Genomic DNA, 25,073 nt, shown 5'->3' on the forward strand with positions numbered 1-25,073 from the left:
TAAGCATCTCCAAGCCACTGAAAGGGCTCCTAAAGTTGCAGAAAGGTGAGAGGAGGAGGAGAAACTCTGCCTGAGCAACCAGCAGCCCCCCTTGATGGAAAATCCCAGCTCACAGATCTTCATCCTGGCTCTGTCTGCACTCGCTGCAAAGTCAGCGAGGAGAAATTCTCAATTCAGGCACTCTGCATAAGAAATCCACCTTGGGCTGGATAAATCTGGAAGTGCCTATTTTTTTTTTTTTTGCCTGGACACGAGGGAGTCTGGATGATTTGCTCCATTTTCCACTTTTTGTTTCAAAGCAGGGAACTCAGTGCAATGGGGCCTTTCTCACTGACCTGAGCAAGAGGGAGAGCTCTGCTCATCCAGAGACTCCCCAACCACTGCTGAAATCTCTTGTGGAGGAGACCTCAGCCTCTGCTGTCTCGAGGAGCTGCTGAGCTGGATAATCCATTTCAGGAGAGCCTTTTTTCTTCAGAAATGGCTCCTGAGGTGCTGCTCTCCTTAGAGGGTCTCAACCAGAACAGCCACAAGGGGAACATCAGCTGAGCCTGTCTCTTCCTCCTCAGCACCACTGGCTTTTGCCCAAATTTCTGAGCAGAACTCGTCTTTCCCCTTCTCCCTTTGGAATTTCCCCCTCTGAGAAAAGCGACACCGGCTGAGGATCGGATTTCAGCCTCATCACTTAAAGATGATGTGTTTTGTCCCAATGCTGGTCCAGCCCGGGTAAAATGATGCCTGCTCCCACCCCCTGCTGCCCTCCTGGAGCAGCCCAAGGCAGAGGCAATGCAAACCCAGCTGGGTTTCTAGCAGGGGAGGAGGCACTGCCAGGACCTGCCCCTGTTTCCCAGCTCAGCAGAGCTCAAGTGGAGCATCCACGTAGAAATAATAGGAAGGGGAGGAAAATTAGGATCCTACTGTGGGCCATCAGGTCTTTTCCATTCCTTTCCCACTCATCCATCCCTGGATGACCCTGGATTCCCTGCCTTGCTTGCAATTTCTTGCTGGCAAGCACGCAGGCAGGAGGATGAGAGGCTTTGTGCCAAAGAATAGGTGGTCAGAGCAGGAACAGGAGCAGAGAAGCCAACAGAACCAAACTCTCCTGCTCCAAGCATTCCTCTCCTGAGCATCCCACACAGCAGCACGCTCACCTGTGCAGGTGCAGGGCTAAGGCAGTGCTTTTCTTTGCTATTTTTGGGAGGCAGAAGGCAAATCCCCCAAGGATCACTGTTCCACAGCCACAGAAGGTAAAAAAAAAAAAAACAAACCAGAACTGTCAGAGTGTCGGGGGGTAGGATGGTCAGGATGGACAGAGATGAGAGATCTCTGCAGTCAGGTCATGGAATTTGGGGTTTATTGCAAAGGGCCTGGGTGCAGGGCCCTGCTGGGAGCTGCCAGCCACAGCTGGAGCAGGCCTGAGAGAAGAGAGGGGGAGAGAGGATGAGAGGGTGAGAGAGTAAGGGAGTAAAAAAGGTAGGAGAGTAAAAGGGGTAAGAGAGCGAGGTTCCCATTACAATACAATGAATCTTCTTCTGTGTTGATTATTCTAATTCTCACTAACCAATCTAGTCCAAGATACAAATCCTACAGCATTTACACACAGCCTATAAGAATCACCACATTACCATCCTGTGTTACATTTTAAACAAGCTCTTTCCTCACCAAGCCTTGGACAGCAAGGCCAAGCCTGCAGCCTGCTCAGAGCCCCAGAACCTCTGTGTCCCCTTCATCCAAAGCTCTGAAACCACTTGCTTGCCATTATCTCTAATTTGTTTGTGTACAAACTTTATATTTAACCTTGTAAGGAGAGTTAAACCACATTACATTACCATCCTGTGTTAAATTTTAAACCCTAAAAACTCCTCTTCGGGCCCCTTCTGCCAAGCTGCAGGGTCTGCTCTGACCCTTGGAGCTGTCTGCAAGCAGAGGGTGTTGTTCCATCAAAAGGGGATCACCTTCAGCCAGACACACCATTGTTTTCCAGGGGTTTAGTAACTAAAATTTCTCAAAGCTTGCTTTCATTTCAATCTCGCTTATAGTTTCTATATTCTCCAAATCTTTTGCCAGGCAATCCTATTGATAAGGCTTTCCTGTTCCATCTTCCCTAACCCAGAACAAAAGCAGCAGCAGCAGCAGCAGCAGCATCTCCCTGCCCCCTCCCTGCAGATGTCCGCTGGCTGCTGCCTAATCCGCCCGGGCAGGCGGGCAGCAGTGTCACCCCGGGGGGGACAGCGCTGTCCCCTCCCTGGCACAAAGGGGGGCTCAGCCCGGCAGCGGGAACAAAGCGCAGCCCAGCAGCATTGCCATGCTAATGAGCGCTCCCCGTTCCATCCCGCCGCCCGTGGCAAATTGGAGCGAAAATCCAGCCTTGAGAGGATGCAACTTTTATGTCCGATGAGCGTCGCCGGGCTCCAGCACCAATCCTCTGCCTCGGTTTATTTTTAATTGACTCCTACTAAGCCGGAGTGCATTTTCATCCGTTCCAAATGGAGCAGCTGTTGAAACTGAAAATCAGCAGCAGAAAGTGCGGACGTTTCTATTTTGCGGTGTTCGCTCCTCAGCGCTCCATTTCCAAACCTCAGCAGCCTGCCCAGAACAAAGGATGCCGTGGTGCCGAGCATTAACCCCATCCTGAAACCTCAGCCCTGCAACCCTGGCATTCCACTCTGAAAGCCTCACATGCCATCCCGAAACCTCTGCATTCCCACCCGGCATCCCTCGTGTCCCCATCCTGCCCTCCTGACATCCTTATCCTGCATTCCTCGTGTCCCCATCCTGTACCACTCACATCTCCATCCTGCACCCTCTTATTTCCCCATCCTGCACCCTTAGCACCCATCCTGTACCCCTCATGTCCCCATTTTGCAAAATCTACATCCCCATCTTGCATCCCAATCCTGCAGTCCTTATGTCCCCATTCTGTACCACTCACATCCCAATCCCACAGCCTCTTAAATCCCAATCCCACACCCTCTTTTATCCCCATCCTGCACCCCTAACATCCCATCCTGCATCTCTCATATCCCCATTTTGCAGAAATTTGTGTCCCCATTTGCTTGCACTTTTTCCCCCCCCCCCTGCTGCCCTTGATATCCCCTTCCTGCTCCCCTCAAATCCTCATCCTGCTACTCCTATATCCCCAGACTGCATCCCCAAACTCCCAATCCTGCATTCCTCATGTCCCCATCCTGTACCCCCATCCCCATCCCACACCCTCTTTTATCCCCATCCTGCACCTCTCAAATCCCCATCCTGCTACTCCTATATCCCCAAACTGCAACCCCTGCATCCCAATCCTGCATCCCCACCCTCCTCATCCTGCATTCCTCATGTCCCCATCCTGTACCACTCACATCCCCATCCCACACCCTCTTTTATCCCCATCCTGCACCCCTAACACTCCCATCCTGCACCTCTCATATCCCCATTTTGCAGAATTTGTGTCCCCATTTTGCATTCTTACCCTGCAGCCTTACCCTGCAGCCCTTGATATCCCCATCCTGCACCTCTCAAATCCTCATCCTGCTACTCCTATATCCCCAGACTGCATCCCCAAACTCCCAATCCTGCATTCCTCATGTCCCCATCCTGTACCACTCACATCCCCATCCCACACCCTCTTTTATCCCCATCCTGCATCTCTCAACTCCCCATCCTGCACCCCTCATATCCCCAAACTGCAACCCCTGCATCCCAATCCTGCACCCCCAAACTCCCAATCCTGCATCCCTCACGTCCCCATCCTGTACCACTCACACCCCCATCCCACACCCTCTTATATCCCCATCCTGCACCTCTCAAATCCCCATTTTGCAAAACCTCTATCCCCATCTTGCACTCCTCACATCCCCATCCTTCCTCCCTCACACCCTCATCCTGCACTCCTCAAATCCTCACCCTTCAACCCCTGCACCCCCATCTTGCTTCCCTTCCATCCTCATCCTTCAAAATCTGCATCCCCAACCTGGATCCTCCACATCTGCATCCTGCAGTGCCATGTCTCTGGGTTTTTAACCCTCCCTGGATCCTGCACCGAGTGTCACCAGCACGGTGACAATGTGTCACCCCACAGGGTGAGCCTGGAAAAGCTCTGTCCCCAGGCAGGGAGGGCTCCCATCCCTTCAAACAGGGTCAGCACACTTATCCTGTGCACAACTGCCCAGCACACAAACCCCAGGGTCGCCCTCTTTTTTTAAGTTTTTCTAAGTTTTTTGATGTTTACATTCTTGTAACCAACTTTCTTACACCCTTGATGTAAATAACTCATTGTTTTGCATTCTTTTATGGAGGAGGAGAAATTTAATAGACTGTTGGTTTGTTCAGTGCCATTGGAGAGGTGACACTGTCACTGTCACCCTCCAATCCACTGTCACTTTTGGAAATCTATAAATGTTGGAGTCAGAAATTAAACTTTTCTCTTTTTTACCTTAGAGAGCTGCATGTCTGCATAGTTTTATTTATTTTATTTTTATTTATTTATTTATGTCCTATAGTGACACCCCAGCACCTGAGCAAAGCCCTGGCCAGGCTCTGGCCCCTGGAGTGGCCAGCTGGACCCCAGGAGCTCATCCCAAGGCTGGGATTTAGCAGGCAGGATGTTTGGATCAGGCACCAGAGCTGACAAGCTTTGGTCCTGCTCACAGATCAGCCCTGCCCTCCTCCACAAGGCAAACACCAGCTGGCCAAGCCGTGGCCATCCACTGCTCAGTCCCCAGGGACAATAATCCACAGAATTATGATTGTTGTAGTGCCAGAATCCACAGACCTGGCACTGCAGAACCCACTGGAGAGCCCTGGGCATTGCCAAACCCCTGCACTGAGGCAGAGCCAGCATGCAAATGCTGCAAACGGGATGGAGGCAGGAGCTGGGACAGGATCCCTCAGGCAGGGCTGGAGCTGTGGGGTCTGCCTGGCTCTGAGGACACTCAGAATTCCCTCCCTGCACACAGGGGAGCTGCCAGCTCCCAGAGGTGTGTGCCAGGGGTTTCTGTACGTGGTAAGAGTCGCTGATGGGGGAATAAAAGCTCAGCTTCCCTCCCTCAGCAGTTTGCAACAGGGTTTCTACACGAGCAGCTGTCCAGGGCCTGGATCCCTAATCCAACAAAGCCAGAGGGAAGCTGGATCCTGCTCTAGGAAGGAAATCCTTCCCTCCTTGGCTTCCTTGGAGAGCAGAATCCAAGCCCCAAGGAGGAGCAGGAGGAGGGGGAGTGGATCCAGGTAACACTTTCTGGCACATGTCAGCAGGGCTTCCTCTGTAAATAACATTTCACACCAGGGCCATGCTGAGTGCCAGCCAGTTCAGGTGCTTGGCACATATTAGGTTTGCTGGGAGCTGAGGTGTTCAGAAAATCTGTCACTGACCAGTGTGCTCCAGGCTTAAAATAATTGATTAATTAAAAGCTGACCCTGAGCTTTCTTTCTGAAGGTCTGTCCCCAGCTCTAAACCCCAAAAAAGCCATTTTTATCTTTTGCCAACCAAACAAATCCAGCTTCAGACCTCTGATTAAATATTAACAACTTAGCACAGACCACAAGCAAGCTCCACAGCTATTTATTGCTCCAAAGGCAGCTGCAGCAAGAAACACAGAACAAAACAAACAAAAACCAGCCAGGAACGAGCGGTGTCATCCACATAACAAGTTTCCCTTGAGTGCTTGAGTCAGCTCAGAGCCAGGGGGCATTTCAAGCACGTTTCACTGGGCTCAGAGCTTGGGGACCTGGTGCTGTTGGAGCTCTCCCAGCTCCAGGTGCCTCCCAGCACCCCTTTCTGGAATGCTCCATGTGCTGGTGAGGGCAGTGATCCCCACTTTGGAGCCCACTGCAAACCCCTGTGATGCCTGAAGAGCTCAGTGAGGGTGACCTGGTGCCTGGCTGGGTTTTTCAGCCTTTCAGCCCCGTTTCAAGCCCACTTTGGGGCTGGCAGTGACATTTAGGGACACAGAGATGAGGTGAGGGCGTGCAGGAGCCCATCAGCAGCCAGGCAAGCACACAGGCAGGAGGATGAGAGGCTTTGTGCCAAAGAATAGGTGGTCAGAGCAGGAATAGGAGCAGAGAAGCCAACAGAACCGACCTCTCCTGCTCCAAGCATTCCTCTCCTGAGCGTCCCACACAGCAGCACGCTCACCTGTGCAGTGCAGGGCTAAGGCAGTGCTTTTCTTTGCTATTTACAACTCACAGGGTCAAGGTTTGTCCCTGTGAGTCACAGCCACGTGTGGGACACCCCTGGAAGGTCAAACCCCCCCAAACTGCCCAGTGTGCCCCACTTTGTGCACCCCACAGATTTTCCCCAGTGTCACTCCATGCCCTGGAGCAACAGGACAAAAGGGGCTTGTTCCCCATCGCTCTGCTAATCCTTCCTGGAAATCACAAAGCAGCTGTGCCTGTGCTTGGGCTCTGAGCCAGGCTGGGATCCCCCTCCCCACCTGATTTCCCAGGCAGGGCTCAGGTTCCTGAGGCACAGGATCAAATAACCCATCAGTCATGGCAAGAGATGATCCCCTATTAGCAATTCCATGCAAACAGCTCTGCTCTTCCCAGGATTAAAAGCCAATTAAAGAACCTTGCTTTTCAAGGGGAGAGGAAGATGAGAGGAGGGGTGTTTGTGGGTTTTTGTTGGCGTCTGGCTGGTAGGAAATCTCTCCCCATAAGGACCATTGATGAGTTCCTTTCAGATCACATTGATTTTGCTCAGAACCATTTGGGACTCGTGTCTCCAGAGGAAAAAGAGAAACACAAAGAGGACAACAACAAAATCCCCACAAGCCATGCCCTAAAAAGGAAAAAAGAAAGAACTTTTATTTGCAGGAGGATCAATGGTGTTTGCTGAAGTCAGCAATTGGTGTTTTGGGTTTCAAAGCTTTCTCAGGGTGAGGGAGCCTCACTCTCAAGGTGAAGAGCAAGCTCATAAATCTGGGAGAAGCTTCAAGCCCAGAATCTGCTGATTCCCCACTGCAGGGAGGGCAGAGCCAACAGGAAAAGGGCATTTGCTCTGCAAACAAGGAGCAGGATGAGCTTTGTAAATCGCTGCTCACGAGGGAACAGGTGACATTCAGCCCTGCTGCACTCAGATCTGGGATAAAGGGGAGCATAAAGGTGACTTTAAGCCAGCTCTGCACTCACCAGGGCCATGTGAGCACCTGGTTCCTCATCTCAGCTCCCAGCACAAGCCTCAGGTCTGATGCTGGGAAAACAAAGCTTGTCTTGAACACTCAACCCCGGCCCCAAAGCCTAAAACCATGGAATGGGTTGGAAGGGAATTGAAGATCAACTTCCCACTCCCCTGCCATGGGCAGGGACATTTTCCAGGTTGCTCCAAGCCCTATCCAACCTGAAATGCCTCCCCACTGCCTCCTGCCCTGGGAGCAGATGTGTCCAGGGCAGGGGAAAGGCAGAGATGGGAAAATCTCCAGCTGGGACTGCAGCACAGGAAGAACTCACCCCATCCATCCCACTTCTCCACATTTAGGAGGAACAAACAAAACGCCTCATCACCAACCCCCCCGCCTGCCTCTGCTGCAAGTGCCCTCCCCAGGAGGAGCCCTGGCTTTAGGATCACATTGGGGTTGGGAAAACCCTCCAAGATCATCGAGGGCAATCTGCACAAACTTATCACTAAAGCACAGAGCTTCCCCCAGCCTGCTCCTGTTGTCCCCAGCCCAGTTTGGAGCCAGCTCCTGCCCCTCAGAGCAGCCTCCTGGTGCCAGGGGAGGGGAGCAGGGGTGTGCAGCTCTTGCCTGTGGTGTTTAGGGGTGTTTAGCACACCCACCCGCCTCAGCAGGCAGGTAGGTGACCCCTCAAGGTCCCCTGCAAAGCTGAATTCTCTTCTGTTTCTATCAGGATGCTAAACTAGCACGAAAACATGTCTGTCTTCCTGTCAATCTGTCACTTCGCGTTCGCTTCGCTTTCGTCTGTCAAACATTAGCCCAGATCTCACTGTCAACAAGCAGATATTTATTTGTTGTTTCCTCTTTTGTTGGCTTCTTTTTCCAGGCCATTTCCACTTGAGATGCACCCAGGCAGAGCCACATGCGCACAAACAGCAGGGCACCATTTCCACTCCATTCCAGGCTTTTTTTTACTGGAAAAACTGGGAGTAACTCGCTCTGACAAGTGACTCCTTGCATTAAACCAAGCTGCCAGGCTCCTCTTGGCCACACACCTGGGCAAGGTGAGGGGATCTGGGCTGGGCAGGGATGATCTTTAAGGTCCTTCCAACCCAAACCAGTCTGGGATTCCATGGAAATGGCTCCACGGTTGGGGGAGAGGCAGAACCCCCTGTCAGAGCATCCTCACTGCTTGTGGCCATGCCAGGGGGGCAGGAGAGATCTCAGACCTCACCTGAGGAGATCCAGACCTCACCTGAGGAGATCCAGACCTCACCTGCATGGCCCCAACCCTCATCTGAAGAGATACAGACCCCACCTGCAAAGCTCCAACCTTCACCTAAAGAGGTCCAGACCTCACCTGAAGAGATCCACACCTCACCTGTACATCCCCAACCCTCACCTGAGGAGATCCAGACCTCACCTGAAGAGATCCAGATCTCACCTGAGGAGATCCAGACCTCACCTGTACATCCCCAACCCTCACCTGAGGAGATCCAGACCTCACCTGAAGAGATCCAGATCTCACCTGAGGAGATCCAGACCTCACCTGCACATCCCCAACCCTCACCTGGCCACTGCCACCCCCCTGGATGGGACACCCAACCTGGAGGGGAAGGGAAAAGCAGAGAGCAGGAGGAGCCTGGGGACAGCACAGCCCTAAGGGAGGAGCCAGAAGGATCCCCTCCCTCTCCCCTTCATTTCCGCCCAAGATAAAAAAAAATAAAGAATATTTTTCCTGCCTGGATTCATTTTCCCGGCCCATCTCAAGCCACCCCGTTGCCATGGCAATGGGCTGAAGGAACAGATGGGCCTGGCAGGCAAATCCCCCTTGGAGGGGAACGCTCAGGGCCACACCCTTGGGGACAGGGGGGTCACCACCCCCGGCACCCTCCCCTCATCCTCCCCATGGCCACACCTTGGTGGCACCTCGGGGTGGCTCTGCAGGAGGAAGGGACGGGGATTGTCCCCTCCCACGGGGGCTGAGATCCACCTGGCTGTGGGAAATCCACATTTTCTGGCATCTGCAGCATCCCCCTGCCTGCCTCAGCCCTAAAGCAGGGCACAGGGGACAGAGTGCCATCCCTGGGGCCAGGGGACACAGGGCTCAGCTGTCCCAGCCTTGTCCCACAGGGATTCACCCAGCCAGACTGGGCTGAGGAGAGGGGTGGGTGAAGATAAAACCCAGCCATTAATCTCCCTGGGGATTAACCATCCACGTGGGGCCGTGTGTGGGGCAGCTGAGCCCTCCTGGAGATGCCAGAGCTCCTCTGGGGGATCTGAGGGGAGCAGCCAGGCCTGTCCTGGGCACCCAGAGAGAAAAGGGTGTTCTTTCACCTCCTCTTTCACGTCATCCTTCACCTTCTCTTTCACTTCATCCTTCACCTCATCCTTCACCTCTTTCACCTCCTCCTTCACTTCTTCCTTCACCTCTTTCACCTCTTCCTTTACCTCATCCTTCACCTCCTCCTTCCTCACCCCATTTGCAGACAGAGCTGCAGCTCGTTGTGCTCAGCCCCAGAACTGGTTCCTTTTTCTTTTTTTTTGTGGGGGAAAGCACCAAGTGTGAAGCTGCACTTCAAAGCCTCCAAAGCTGTCTGGGCCTGCACAGGTGGGGGACTCTCTGTGGGGAAACATGGGCTGAAGGCACCAAGAAACTCTGCCGCAAGAATAGGAAAAATAAAAGAAGAAAAAAAAGAAGAATAAAAAGAAATGGCTGTTCTTTAGGAATTTTAGCGCAAGGCTGTCCCAGCTGCTGAAGCCTGTTTTCTCCTGAAAAACCCACAGCAAAAACTGGTTGTCCAGAGGCAGTTTTGGAGCTGTTACCACCACCCTTGGCTGCACACAAACCCCTGTGGATCATGGTGGAGCTCTGCAGCCCTGTCCCCATCCCACAGGCCCACACAGGGGCTCTCCTTGCCCACGGAGTCCTGAGAGCTTCTAGCCTGGGGAAGCAGCATTCCTCAGGGATCAGAGGGGGCTGAGGAGGAGAAGCAGGGTGGGAGATGATGGTGCTGAGGGGCTGAACCCCTCCTGCCTGCCCTTCCCTGCCCGGCTGCTCCCTCCCCGCAGCCTGGCACGCTCCCAGGGGCGCTGGGTGCTGCCCTGGGGGCCCAGCCCGGCCCAACCAGCTCCAGCCCACACCCGTGGGAAGCTCAGAGCCCGTCCTGCCTCTCAGGCGTGGCCCTGGCCCGCGGGCTCCTGCTCCAGAGCTCGGCTGCCAGCTGGGCAGGGACAGAGGGAAGGGCAGCAAAGCCTCCCAGGGGCATGGCAGCACCCCCAGCACCATTTGGGGCTTCTCCTTCACACGAGGAAGGAATAAATATATATATAATTTTTTTCTGCTGGTGTCTGGAATGCTTGGAAAGTTCTGATAATCCCTGGTGTCCTTTATGACTTTAATCAAAATTCACTATAATTACACCTTTTGGGGCTTCTTCTCTTTCACAGGGGGTTGCTGATATATTTAAGGGAGAGAGGGAAGGGCAGCAAAGCCTCCCAGGTCCTTGGCAGCACCACCAGCACCATTTGGGGCTTCTCCTTCACATGAGGAAGGAATAAATATATATATAATTTTTTTCTGCTGGTGTCTGGAATGCTTGCAAAGTTCTGATAATCCCTCATGTCCTTTCTGACTATCCAAAGCCCACTATAATTACACCTTTTTGGGATTTCTTTATCACAAGGGGTTCCCTGATATATTGTTTTTTTCTGCTGGTGTCTGGAATGCTTGAAAAATTCTGATAGTCATGTTCTTTATGACTCTATCCAAAGTTCACTATAATTGCCCCTTTTTGGGCTTCTTCTTCTCCTTCACAAGGGGTTCCTTGATTATTTATTTTTTCCTGCTGGTGTCTGGAATGCTTGCAAAGTTCTGATAATCCCTCGTGTCCTTTATGACTCTATCCAAAGTTCACTATAATCTGTGTGTCCAAAGGTGCAGTGTCAGTGGATGACCCTCCCGTTAAATCCATGCAGAAATCAGTTGGTTTTCTGTGTTAGTGCTTGCTGTCTCCAGGGCTTCTCTCTGCCCAGCCCAGGCTGCCCCACAGCCTGCCCCTGCCCCATGAGCCTCCCTCTTCCTCCCTTCCCTCTGCTCCTTTCCCGGATCACAGCTGCCTCCCCTCCCTGTATTGCAAACATTACTCAGCTCTGAGATAAGAAGCTCTCCAGCAGCACTTTATTAATCCCACAGGAGGCAGAAAGAAGCAGAGTGAAAGGGTTTAGTGTGGCCAGGACAGACTAATGTTCCACAGAACACCTTTGCAGATGAGAGCCACGTCTTTTTCCCAGAAAGCCTCCTGGGAACCTTGGGTAATAATTAACAATTATCGAACTTTAAACCCTCCATCTCTCCCTGTGTGTCCTGAGCAGGATTTTGTAATAACTCCCCAGTCTGGAACACTCCCAGCCCGGGGTGCTGGGGTGCACTGGGGCTGCAGGCTGAGGAGGAGGATGCAGACAGACTCCGTGGGCAGGCTGCTGACTCTGCTGCTTCCCTGCTTCTCCAGAGCTTGGAAGTGAACCTCCCTTCCTTCCTCCAATGAATCCTGCACCTCCTTTGGCCACAGAATGAAGAATGGCTCTTTGTGGCTCTTCCCAGGGAAGTTTCTCCCAGCCTTGGAATGCCAGAGACACTCTTGCATATGGCTGAAATCGTCATCACCCAGGAGAGAGACTCAGAGCTTTTCTAGCACAGAGACACTTGTTCCAAGCCATCTGCTGTCTGAGGCAGCCACAGTCAGTGCCATCAGTGCCAGGCTCACACGGGGACACACACTGGGTGCCTCAGTGGGCCTGCGTTCCATCCCTGCCTGGGGGAAGGACCACGGAGATTTGGAAGTGCTTGCTCACGCAATAAATGGCGTTTCTGTTGTCTGGGGCAGCTCAAGTGCCAGGAATCCTGCTCACAGCCGTGCAGGGAGTTTTGGGGAAGAGCAACACTGGCTGCAGGGATCTGGAGACTCCCACTGCTGTGATGGCAGGACACCATGAGTGTCACCTATGCCATGGTAGGACACCATGAGTGTCACCTGCTGCTGTCATGGCAGGACACCATGAGTGTCACCTACTGCCATGGCAGGACACCATGAGTGTCACCTACTGCTACAGCAGGACACCATGAGTGTCACCTACTTCATGGTAGGACACCATGGTGTCACCTACTGCCATGGCAGGACATCATGAGTGTCACCTACTGCTATAGCAGCACACCATGAGTGTCACCTACTTCATGGTAGGACATCATGAGTGTCACCATCGGCGTGTAGACACCATGTATGCCATAGCAGGACATCATGAGTGTCACCTGCTGCTACCAGGGCACCATGAGTGTCACCTACTTCATGCGTGTAGTATCACCTACTGCTATAGCAGCACACCATGAGTGTCACCTACTGTCATGGTAGGACACCATGAGTGTCACCTATGCCATGGCAGGACACCATGAGTGTCACCTACTGCTGCCATGGTAGGACATCATGAATGTCACCTACTCTCATGATAGGACACCATGAGTGTCACCTATGCCATGGCAGGACATCCTTCCTGCCTCAGCACCCTGTTCAGGATGTGAACCTCTGACAGTCATTCCTGAGTCCAGCACAGTCCAGGGAAGTGCTGAGATGCCCAGCCCACACCTCTCACCCTCCTGCAAGCCCTGTCCTGGAAACCAGAGGTGACCTGAACACAAAACCAGCAGAGCGAGAAATCAAGAGAGCTTTGGATCCAAGCAGGCAGGGAAGCCAGTGGGCTGTGTTCACCCGGTTCCATGATGTCAGCCCCACATCCCACACCCAGAGCAGCCAGAAACTGAGCCCAGTGTTTGCTCTGACGGAATGTTTGTGCTTGGATCCATGCGAAAGCATTTCCTGCCTTCCAAATTCTCTGCCTGCTTCTGGCGGCCGTGAAAAAAATGACCAAATAAAGGAGAATTCACCTTTCCCTGAGCTCTGCAAATGTCTCCTGCCTGGATGAGGGAGGATCAGGTGTGCAAGGCACCCTGCAGACACGGGGCAATGTGAGCAGAGCAGAGAGGGACAGCTCCCAGCAGCTCCTGACAAGGAAAGGCACACAGAGGTGAAGGGAGCTGGCCAAGGATGTTCCAGGGAGCTGCTGGCGAAGCCAGGAAATGCTGCCAGCCCTTCTGAGCTTTGCCATCACCTCCAGGCCATTGTTTCCCTGTAAGGAAGAGCTGATTCATGCCTGGTAGGAGTCGGTGTGAGGCAGCAGATATTCCCCTTGCCAGTGAGGTGCTGTGAGGTGCTCCACGGGCACGGCAGCACTGTGGAAATGTCAAGACCACAAAAGAATATATGTACTTAAGGAGAATGATTTGAGCCTTTTATTTCCAAAGTGAGTTTAGAGGCAGTGAAAGGTCTCGGATCAATACCTGCAAAACTGCAAATTGGAGTCCTCCCCTTTGCCACAGGGAGGGTGCAGCTGAGACAGCATCTGCACCACCCGCCTGCCCACAGCCCTGCCAGCCTGCCTCAGCTCTGACCTTCAAGTGGCACAGGAAAACTCCCCCTTCCCTTGCAGCCCTGGGCTTTTGTTCCTTGGATGCTGATTTATTTAACTTGGGTACATTCTGTCTAGGGAAGAGCCTGAGTCCTGATAAACTCACTCCACGTGCACACTCAGGAGAAGCCTGCTTCATCCTGCAGCTACAGACAAACCCCAAGGGGGGTTTGCAGCACAGATTTTGAGGTAAATCCAGAAGAAAGCTCAAGTACCAGGCTGGCTGTGGCATTTTGGAAGGTGAAATTCAGGCACCTGCTCAAGTGCCCCATTACAAACAGGATTTTTTCCCCTCCCTGCCCCACAGCTGTCCCTGTGCTCAGCCCCAGGGACCCCGGCAAGGTTTTCCCCGTCCAAAGCTGGGATCAATACAGCTGTCAGGCTCTGGCCACACCACCCCTGCTAATTGGAATTAGAGCAGGCAGACTGCAGCCCTCACTCCATCTCTCTGTCGCTTGTCATAATGTAATCAAAATCTCTCTTTCTCTCTTTATCACCGAGCCTGACAGGAGCAGAGGCAGCCACAAGACTGCAGATTCCTCCAGATCTCACTGGGGCTGGGCAGCTTGGCCACAGGGCTGGGAAAAGAGCCCCTCACTGCCAAAACTGCAGCTTTTGGGTGAGCAGGATAATGGGAAAGGTGACCTGAACCCCCTTAGGGAGGAAGGGATGGGGATGTGGGAAAAGAGCCCCTCTCTGCCAAAATTCCAGCTTTTGGGTGAGCAGGATAACAGGGGACGTGGTCTGAACTCCCTCAAGGGAGGAGGGGATGGAAGAAGGGATGGGAATGTGGGAAAAGAGGCCCTCACTGCCAAAACTGCAGCTTTTGGATGAGCAGGATAATGGGAAAGGTGACCTGAACCCCCTTAGGGAGGAAGGGATGGGGATGGGGGAAAAGAGCCCCTCACTGCCAAAACTGCAGCTTTTGTGTGAGCAGGATAATGGGAAAGGTGGCCTGAACCCCCTAGAGAGGAAGGGGAAGGGATGGGGAAGTGGGCAGGGGGTGCAGCCCCAGGTGTGACCAGAGGCAGCCCCAGGTTGGCTGGGGAGGTGGGCAGAGCCCAGGAAGGAGCCTCCCTCCTCTTCCTCGCTGCCTCCTGCCATCCCAGGCTCCTGCCTCACCTCAGCCACAGGTTCCCAGCGGCTCCAGAGCCAGAAGAGAGCAGGATAAGGCAGGAGGCAGCCTGGCATGGACACTGAGCAGGACTCAGAGCCCTGTGCTCACACAGGGGCCCCTGCACCTCTCCCCACCCCTGCCCTGAGGGCTTGGCCAATTTACAGAGCCAGGGTGATCCATCCTGGGCAAACGGCGCAGCATCCGTGATTTGTTGGCCATTACCAACCAGCAGCAATGCAGGGCTGAATTACCCAGAGGAGGGAGGGATCAGCAGCCTGGACGTTCGCAGCTCCCCTGAGAGCGGCCATAAACAAAACTTAAATAATTAGAGTGCTTGGGTGGAGATGCAGCCCTTTTAAGTATTCTTAGGCTTGCGCAAATATAGGAAATAAATTCTTGGAAGGTGCCAGGCTGGATGGGGCAGAGGGAGGCTCATTTTCCAGATCACTTGAGAGCAGCCGTTATAAATCTCAGTGAAAGATGCACCTCCCCAGGCTGGCGATATTTTTAAACTCCAAGAGAGAGGGAAAGGGGGGAGAGAAAAAAGCCCATTTTAGTATTTACACCACAGGCGAAATGGGTATTTAAAAATCAGGGTACATTTTCCAAAGTCTGTTCCTGCCACGCCAACAAATAAAGAATTTTCTTTCTATAGTGTGCTAGCTGGCAATATTAGCCCCAGAGAATTCGCTGCTACCACCATCATTCTGTTGTGAGCTGAGAAATCAAACTCCCAGAAGGACTGGGGGAGTCGGGGGATAAAGGTTCTTTCACTGGCAAATTGCTTCTGCAGCTCCAAAGTCAATCAACAGCAAATGCAAATCCTGGGAATCCTGAGGGGTGACTCCTGCCCTGTCCCTGCTCACTGGGTGTCTGGGATGATGTCCCAGGGATGTCCCAGCCCTGGCGAGGCCCCCTGAGCTCTGGAGATGGGAATCCATGGATCAGCATGGTCAGGATCACCTGGCCACTGTTCCTTCCTGATCCTTCAGTTGGGCAGAGCTGGAGTGGGCACACCTCAGCTGGTTTTTGGGTGGACATTCAGGAAATCTTGTCAAGAGCTGGCTGATCGTGGACAGGATGTGAGAGCTCCAGCCTGGATCTCCTGGAGAACCCCAGACAAGAACTGCCAGGGCTGGCTCTGCCTTTCCCTGCAACCTCTGCAGCCTTCCTTGTCCTCAGTCCTGCTCCCCATTCCCTCCTCAGGCACAGAGAACATTCCCCCTTTTACAAACTCTGCTCTATCCTCTTTCTCCTCCCTCCCACCGCTGCCCAGGACTGCTGCCATCCTCCACAGGATCCCACCCAGCTCCTACCAAAGGGGTACCCAGCACACCCATCACAGCACCCAGCAAATCCCCAAAGAGGCCTCCTGGCAAGATCAGAGCACTGCAATCCCTCCCTTGAGAGGAGATCCCCACCAGCCCTCCCATCTTTCCCTGAGTTCTCATTGAACCTTTCCCTGGGTTCTCACTTTCTTTCCCTGAGTTCTCACTGGATCTTTCCCTGGGTTCTCACTGGATCTTTCCCTGAGTTCTCACTGATTCTTTCCCTGGGTTCTCACTGATTCTTTCCCTGGGTTCTCACTGATTCTTTCCCTGGGTTCTCACTGGATCTTTCCCTGCGTTCTCACTGATTCTTTCCCTGTGTTCTCACTGAAACTTTCCCTGGGTTCTCATTGAATTTTTCTCTGGGTTCTCACTGAACCTTTCCCTGGGTTCTCACTGAACCTTTCCCTGGGTTCTCATTGAACCTTTCCCTGGATTCTCACTGGATCTTTCCCTGGGTTCTCACTGAATTTTTCCCTGGGTTCTCATTGAATTTTTCCCTGGGTTCTCACTGATTCTTTCCCTGGGTTTTCACTGATTCTTTCCCTGGGTTCTCACCGGATCTTTCCCTGGGTTCTCACTGATTCTTTCCCTGGGTTCTCACTGGATCTGAGCTCCAGGGAAATTTTGGGAAAGCTCAGCCCCATCACTGGGAAAAGTCTCTGCATAAAACGCACACACACACAGAGAGCTCCTGGCCTCAGCACCCAGATTTTGGGGGGCTGAGCTGGAGGAAGGAGATCCACGAGTGCCCTTTCCCCTCAGCACACAAAATAAACTCACCAAGTAAAACATCCAGCACTCCATGGAGCCTGGCAGAGCCCAGAGGGGTCCTGTATCCAATGGAAACTGGCAGCTGATATGAATTACAGCATGGCAGGGATGCTGCTATGCAACACATCCCCGATCCTCAGCAGCCATAAACGGGCACAGCCCCGGCTCTGCCCTGTGCCCAGAGATGTCCCTTCCTCCAGCACGGCCCCCAGACACTCTCCTGGTGCAGCTGACCAGGGGAAGAGCCCAAAGAGGCCCAGCAATGAGCAGCTTGTGCAGTTGTGCACCACCAAATCTGCTGCTGCCTCCTGCTCCAACCCTTAGAACAACATAAGTGAGGAGACAGGCAGGGAAAAGGAAATACAACCCCTCCAGAACGGGGGAGATCTTCTTGTGTGTTCTTACAGCCCCTAAACTGATCTGCATTATCCATCCTTAGTATTTCCTCTAGTTTTGGCACCCCCAGGTTAGAAAGGCCATCAGCACTGGTGGGATCAAGACTCTGGGCTTGCCTCCAAGGGGTCTCTGCTGATTGTGTAGACAGGGTAGAGCCCCTTGGATGCCTCTTCCTAAGAAAAATGTAGCCAGAGCTTGATGCAGGTAATTCTCCAGTGCAAAGTGTCCTCCTGACTGCAGGCTTTGTAGGGTTATTTCCAGGAGAAGTTTCAAGGCAAGGGGAACCTCCATCAGGGCCATGGGTTTGGGGGAGTTATGACTGCACAGAGCTGATAACTCAGAGCTGATAACTGGCACCAGGCTGCTCAAGGACAGGGCAGGGTTCATCCCTCCCTTGCTGCTCTCCCCTGCCCTCCTCACAGGGCAGCAAAACCATCCCATGCCAAGCTGCTCTGCACAGAAATCAGGAGCAGAGAGTGACAGGAACTCTGACCTCTCTCCTCCCCTACTTCTGCCATTGAACTCTGTGACTTCTGCCCATCAGGGATAATTTGTAAGCCTTGGCTCTGCCAGGGGCACAACAACCTCTAATTACAGCCCTGTGCTCTTGAGTCACAGCAGCCTCTTGTAGCCACCAGACCCTGAGCCCACAGCCAGAGCTGTGCCCCCAGACTGGGCCCTTGGGCTGTGGAAATGGACAGTGCAAAGTGCTCCAGCAGCATTTCCCTCGAAGGGGAAACAAAAGAAGAGTGAAATTAAGAAATGAAACCTGGTTTTGCACATGTGACAACCTCAGAGCAGAGAGCAGACGCTCTCAGGACAGTTCCCAGGTGAAATCCCTGCACCCGCATGACACAGCTCCACCGCAGCAGCCACACACAGCACAGGGCTGCTTCTGCTCCCAGGTGGCCACACAGCCCTGGGTCCCTCACAGACTGCCCTTTGTGCTGGAATCTTCTGGAAAGGCTCATGTCAGCCCTGCCTAACAGGACCCTCCATCACTCCTGGCCGTGCTCCTGATGCCCCTCTCCAGCACAGAGGGAGGGGAGAGGCATGGATCTTCCACAAGAGAAGCAAAACAGCCTCAAACCCAGCCTGATTACAGGGAGGGAACTGCTGAGGAGGGAGGTGGAGGCTGAGTCCTCCTGCCTCAGCAGGCTTGGGAGTACCTGCTGTCTCCCAGCCAGGTGGTCCATCTGGTGCCTGATGCTGCTCCGAGGCAGGGATGTGATTTGCAGGTCCTGGACCACATCTGGAGCATCCCTGCCTGCTTGGGAGCAGATGGAAGCACTTTGCAGTTTCCTGAAGCTAGAAAGGCTGGGATGGAGGACAGAAAACCCCTTCATTGTGCTCCAGCTCCCAGGGAGGAGAACCACCCTGCTCCTGCCTCTCCTGGCTCTTCTCCCTGCACACCTGGGGCTGAAGTGCTGCCCACCAGTCCCCAACTGGTCTGGCTCAGGGCCAGGGAGGGCAGGCATGCAGCAGAGAGAGCTGGGTGGATAATGCTCAGAAATTCTTCCACCTTGCATCACACCCAGTAATGGGTAGGATTATGAACCTCCTGCAGGGACTGCTTTGTGGTGGGGGAATGGAGGAGAGATGGCTCATCAGGTTGGGTCAGTTCCTGCCACCATCCCCAGCAACCCCACAGAGCTGCTGACATGACAGGAGAGCCCCGTGCCTCCCCAGGCTGGGCCCTCCTGTCCCTCTGGGCTGGGGACAGCCAGGGACGGGAGCTGTGTCCCCTTCCCATGGCCAGGAGCTGCTGTTTGTGTGGCCTGGCACTGCAGTGGAGAATGAGAGCCACGGCTCTGGTGGGAAGGGCTGCAATCAGTGCCCAGACAGGACAAACCCTCAGGGGCAGCAGGAGCTGGGCTCCACACGTGTCCCCGAGGAGCTGGGACACAGCACAGGGCACAGACAGTAACACGTGCTGCCAATTTCACTTCCCATTTCTCCCTGTGACTCAGAGGGGACGTTAAACCCAGGGTGGAGACAGAGGGGAACCTCTCCTTCCTTCCTCTTCATCATTTGAGCAGATTTTCTTCTGCTCCAGAGCCAAGGGGCTCCCCTTGAAAACCCTGGGTTGTGCCTCAATGCAGCCTGGACTAACCCTGGCAAAATGTGCACCTGGGAGAACATCCATGGCTCAACACAGGCAGGATGAGACCTCTCATTCCTTAAACAAACCTTCACCTGGAACTGCTGCTGGGTGTGAAACAAACCTTCACCTGGAAGGCTCCTGTGGGCTCAGAGCTGGGAAATCTCCATGCTAAGCTCTGGTAATTAACACAAAGAGGTGTCTCCAATGCAAACTGGGTCCCTGCTCCAGTGGCTCAGCACCAGCTCACCCTTCAGCAGAGCTGCCCTGATTTCATCTGACGTTATTTGAAAAAGCAAGATCTCCAGGGGCTGTGAGACTGGAGTGCCTTCCTTTGTCCCTCCCTCATTTGTTTCTGCTTTTTTGCACTGATAAGCCCGGCTGGCCTGTGAAAGGGACCGAGCAGGAGCCATCAGCACCTCGGGCAAGGATGTTGATTCCAAGGATGAGATTCCAACCCTTTCTTGGCAGCGCTGAGGACTGTGGCCATGCTCCTGAGCGCTGGCCAACCCACGCCTGCAGCCCTCACACAGCCCAGCTCCAGCTCTTCCCAAAATTCCTGGCTTGGAGCAAACCAGTCTGGTGGAAGATGTCCCTGCCCGGGGCAGGGGGTTGGAGGAGATGATCTTTAAATGCCTTCCAATCCAAATCATTGTGGATTCTGGGATAAATCCCCTTTTCCCTGCATAGTGCTTGCCCCATCCCTGTCTGCTGGCAGCGCTGTGTGACTCCTCAAATGGGAAGAGGTGGGAAAAGGCCACTTGCTGCTGTCCCCCCGGGCTGTCCCCAGCCTGGTGGCACTAGCAGAGGGCACGAGGTGCTGGTGGCAGCCTGGGAAGCAGGTCATGGACAACCTGCTCTTCTGGTTCCTCCCGTGATTCAGCCGAGGCGTGAGCCCTGCTCAAAGGAGCCCTGTGGTGCCTCCCTCTGAGCTTGGCTTTTGTGGCTGCTCCAGCTGCAGCCCGGAGCAGCAGGGGTGATGCAAGGAGAGGTGTGCCAGGCTCTGCCAGCATCTCTCGGCCACCAGCTCGTCCCAAGCACTGCAAGTGCTGCTGGATGGGCCCCTGGACTCTCCCTGTGGATGGGACTGGGCTGGGAGCTCCTGCCTGACCAACGCTGCTGGTTCAGGGGGCAAACAGCATCTCTGGGTGCTCTGACGGAGCCAGAGCTGCAGGGAAGGCCCAGCACAAAGCAGAGTCTTTACCAGACCCCATGTAGCTCCTCAATGCATTGTGCCAAAATCATATATCCATATATAAACATATATAAAGCTGTATTTAAGGTTTGAATTCAGACATGCTTGCTTAACAAGGAGAGGAAACTCAGGATCCACTAGGAACAGAATCCACAATGCTTTGGATTGGAAGGCACCTTAAAGTTCATCTTCCAACCCCCTGCCTCGGGCAGGGACACCCCCTGCTCGTGGGCTGAGCTGCCTCTGCCCCAGCCTGTGCCTCACCCACGCTGACACACTCAGCAGCTCCTCCGTCCACGCCAGGGTAAAACCCGACCGGTCGGTTTAAGTGAGGTTTAAAGAGGAAAAAAAATCAGCCAAAGCCACGCTTTTGCTGCCTGAAATAGCCTGATGCTGCTGTTTGTGAGTTTTGGGAGGCGGGGAAGGAAAGAATAACAGCCAAGAACTCAACCCAAACGCTGAAGGAGACTCTGGCAACTTTTTTTTTTTCATTTTGGAAACTACTTTGGGATATTAAAGCAGCTCTAGCAAGTACAAGATGGAGCAGATCCTGCAGTGACACGCTCTGGCTCTTCCCAGCACTCCAGAGAGCTGTTGTGGCTCCCCAAAATGAACCCTCCCTCCAGCTGCAGCCGAGCCTGACCTCAGCCCTGCAGGTCACCACGGCTCAGCCAATGCTCCTTTGATGGAAAAAGCCCGTGGCAAAGCAGCTCCAGCCACCTCTGCAGCTCTCCCTCCCCTGTGGAGCATCTCAAAGCCCTCTGCAAAGTGTTCCCAGGGAGAGCAGGAGGTAGCCCAGCAATAGCAGAGAGGAATTTGTCTGCAGCACTTTCCCAGATGTGCAGAGGCAGGAGCAGGCACAGGTGATGCCTCTGCTCTCTGTGGCTGCACCTCAAGCTGCAGGAGCTCCACGATGGGGACAAACAGACAGATTGTTAAGGCTTGTAAAGCATAAACTGAGCTGCAAGCATTCCTAACCTCTGCCTGGGGTCTCTCCTCCCCTTCCCCCACGGCTCTCTGTAACCCCTGTTGATATCAATATCTCGAATGGAGCGTGAGCTGATACCTGGTTCCAAATGGATGGGCAGGGAAGGCTGCAGGAGCCATGAATTGAATCCGTTCTGGACGATTGAACCGCTCACATTAAAGATAATTTGTAAAGCAGATTTTTATACCAGACTCCTTACAGCTTTTACAGCGGCGGAACTTTTATTTCCTTATCAGAGCAAAGGAGAAAAAAAAGCTAATATTATCTGAAGGGGGAGGTGGGTGGGAACAGAATGAAATGGCATTGATCAGCTGGACATGAGAGGTTTTCCAGAGAGCAGGCACTGCTCTGATCCTTCTTGGGTGTTGGGTACAAAACCACATTTTCCAACAAGTCCACAGCTACTAATCCACTTGCAGTAGAGAATCCTGAGTCTCCTCTCCTTGTTGAGCAAGCTTGTCTGAATTCAAAGCTTAAATACAGCTTTATATATGTTTATATATATGATTTTGGTAAAATGAAGTGTGAACTCAAGGAGCTACGTGGGGTCTGGTAAAGACTCTCTGCTTTGTGCTGGTCCTTCCCTGCAGCTCTGGGTCCATCCCCAGCACCCAAACGAAATAAATGAATGAATAAATATTTAATATCCAGGATCAGCCACTCCTGCAGCTGTGGTGCATCCACCACTGAACAGGTCGGGCCGAGAGTCTCGCCCACACAGGCTGCAGGGCACTGGTGCCCAGGGCCAGGGTTTGGGGAGGATGATCCTCCTGGAACACTGCAGAGCTGGCTGTACCCCGGCCTTGGCAAGGCACCACGAGCTGCACCACTGGCTTATCCTGGCAGAGCTGTCAGCGGGACAGTGCAAGACAAACTGCCACGCTACTGCAGTGGCAAGAGAGGAGCTGCTGGCAGCACAGCCCTGGGAACAGCCAAAAATAGGAGGAAAAGTCTTGGCAGGACAAGGTGAGATGCCAGGCTGTGTCAGGGTCACTGCGTGTCTCCTCGGTGAAAGCAATTCCCAGGGGAGCACAAAGTCCTTTCGGTTCAGCCAGCAGAGTCACCAGAGCATCGCTGCCCCTCCAGCGCCTTTGCCCGGGGCTGTGGGCGGGAGGATGAGGAGGGAAGGCCGGGTGAAGAACGGCATGGAAAGTTCTGAGACTCCTTGAGAGGAGCCAGAGCTCAGCCAGGCACCTGCCTGAAGCACAGAGGAGCGGGGAAGCCCGAGGCTGTCCCTTCCGTCACCTCTGTTTGCAATGCACAGCAGATCCCTTTGGAACACCGAGGTGCACCCAGCCCTGCTTTCCCATCGCCCTGTGACCCTTTTCCCTCTCACAGCCTCCCTGGTTTCTGGATGACCACCCCCTCCCGTTCCATCCATTTTAACCAGACCATCCAGTCGCTGGGATCTGTTGATCTCCCATGTCCTGATGTTATCGCCTCCCCGTCTTTGCCAGGGAGCTCTGGGCCCCGGCGTTTGCTCTGATGGCCCAGACCTTGCTCCCATCTCAGAGTCCCAGCCCAGCCAGCCTGGCCGCTCCTCTGGGACGCTGCCCCAGCCCCAATATCGGAGGAGTGGACGCAATTCCACCCTGCCTTCCTCGCAACTTCCCTCCAGCTGCGGATCCCAGCCCAGGCTGGATCCGCTCCTGCGCCCGCGCTCCAGCCCCAGCCACCGAAAAGGCAAAACACCGGCTCTGTTTGCATCTCTCAGCTCATTCACAAGCTGCAAACGCAGACTGCCGATCCCCTTCCCATGGCTCCGACTCCCGGAAAGCCCTCCAGGATGGCATTAACCCGTTCTGCACTGGAGCAGAATAATAAATGAGTCCCCGCAGGGCACTGGCCAAACTGGGTCACTCGCCCTCTCCTCAGCGCTGTGCCGAGCTCGGGGCAGGTCCCAGCCCAGGGAAGGACACACGACAGCTCTGCCACCGCCCGGCTGGCTCCAGCGAGCTGGCAGAGGCGCATCTCTGCCCATCTCCTCCGTTCCAGAAATGGATCAGAACCCGAGGGATGGATCGGAACCAAAGGGATGAATAAGATGCCATCAGGCAGCCAAGCTCAAAGGCAGCGAAAGGAAGCGCTGAAAGCTGGGAGCGGTCCAGCCCCTCCGCAAAAGAGCCCGTGGGAAGTGTGCGCGGAGGGGAGCGGGGATTTTGGGCACGCTGGAGAGCCCAAACCCTCCGTCTCTCCTCCCGAAACATCTGCGCTCCGTGCCCAGCCTCGTGGCTGCCTTTCCAGGGAAGCCTGGCTGCTGCGCCTCGCTAGACGCTGCTCCATCCAAAAAGCAAACAAACGGCCTCGGCTCGCAGGGCTCCGGAGCCCGCTGCCTGCAGCTGCTTCCAAAACAAACGAGCGTGTTGTTCCGAGCCGAGCCGGCGCTGAAACCGGCCCCGGCTCTCTCCCAGCCTCGCACAGATGCTCCCACACCTGCTCCGCACCCCAAAACGCCGATCCCACCCTTCCCGCACCTCCTTTCCCCCACGGGCACCCCGCAAACCCCGCCGGGGCCGCCTCCAGCCCCGCAGCGCCCTCCGGGGAGCGGCTCACCTGGTAGGAGCGCGGCTGCCAGGATGCAAACTCCGATAGTCCACCACGATGCACGGCAACTTGTCTGCAGCCGTGAAGCCATGAGAGTTCCTTAAGAGCGATGGGCAGGGGTCGGTCTGGCAGCGCCGCGGGGCCCCCCACCCTCCCAGCCCCCGGTGATGCTCAGGTCTGCTTGAAAAATTAAATTTAAAAATAAAAATAAAAACAAGATCGTAGGTGGGAGAGGACAAAGAGGCGGTGGGAGGGCGGGAGGGATCCGCACATCCGCGGGGCCCCTCTGGGCGGGCGCGGGGCGCTCCGGCCGCGGGGCAGTGCGGGCGCTTCCTTCCGCAGAGCCCGGGCGATTGACGAGGAGAAGGGAGAGGGGGGTGGAAAATGCGATTAAAAAAAAAAATATTGAGAGGGGAAAAAAAAAAATCAACCAAAAGAAACCCCAAAAGAAAGAGGGGAGGCAAAACAAATGAAGAGCGGCGAGGCAGAGCCCTCGGCGGGCTGCGGCGGTGCCGTGGCTCCGGCGGCGGGGCTCGGCAGCCCCCGCCCGCTGCCCGCCCTGCGCTGGGGCCCCGGCGGCGCTCAGGCGGTGCCGGTGCGGGGCCGGGCGCGGCGCTCCATGGCCGGGCGGGGGGCGCGGGGCCGGGCCGGCCGCGGGGCGGGGGTGCCCGGGTGCGGTGCCCGGGTGCGGTGCCCGGTGCGGGGCTCGGCGGCCGCGCTCGCACTCACGCACACACTGGCGGGAGGAGCCCGCCCCGTGATGTCAGCGCTCGGAGGAAGGAGGGCGCAGCGTTAACCCTTCCTTCGGCCCGCGGCTCCCGGCGATGCGCGGCCAGGCGAGGGCGGGACGGGTGGCCGGGCTCGCCGCCCGCCCCTCCGGATGTTGGCAGCTGGCGGCAGCTGGGCTTTGTTCGCCGAGCAGCCCAGGGCGCCTCGCCGTGGGTTGGCGGAGGTGCTCCTGCCTCGCCGCATGGGGCTTGCGGACTTGGGGCTGTTGCTGAATTCTTGAGC

At 54.7% G+C, this 25,073-nt stretch overlaps 1 protein-coding gene across 1 annotated transcript in view; it reads right to left on the reverse strand.

Annotated features, from left to right (window-relative positions):
- LOC115912995 (nectin-1-like) overlaps nucleotides 1-24,650 on the reverse strand; it is a 60,201-nt gene extending 35,551 nt beyond the window's left edge. Inside the window, 1 exon segment of the mRNA XM_030964819.1 lies at nucleotides 24,072-24,650. Within this exon segment, the coding sequence (XP_030820679.1) occupies nucleotides 24,072-24,153 (82 nt within the window). The 5' untranslated portion in view covers nucleotides 24,154-24,650.
- Nucleotides 24,651-25,073: the final 423 nt, after the last annotated feature.

The sequence above is a fragment of the Camarhynchus parvulus genome, chromosome 24, assembly GCF_901933205.1.
Source record: "Camarhynchus parvulus chromosome 24, STF_HiC, whole genome shotgun sequence".
Classification (NCBI taxonomy): domain Eukaryota; kingdom Metazoa; phylum Chordata; class Aves; order Passeriformes; family Thraupidae; genus Camarhynchus; species Camarhynchus parvulus.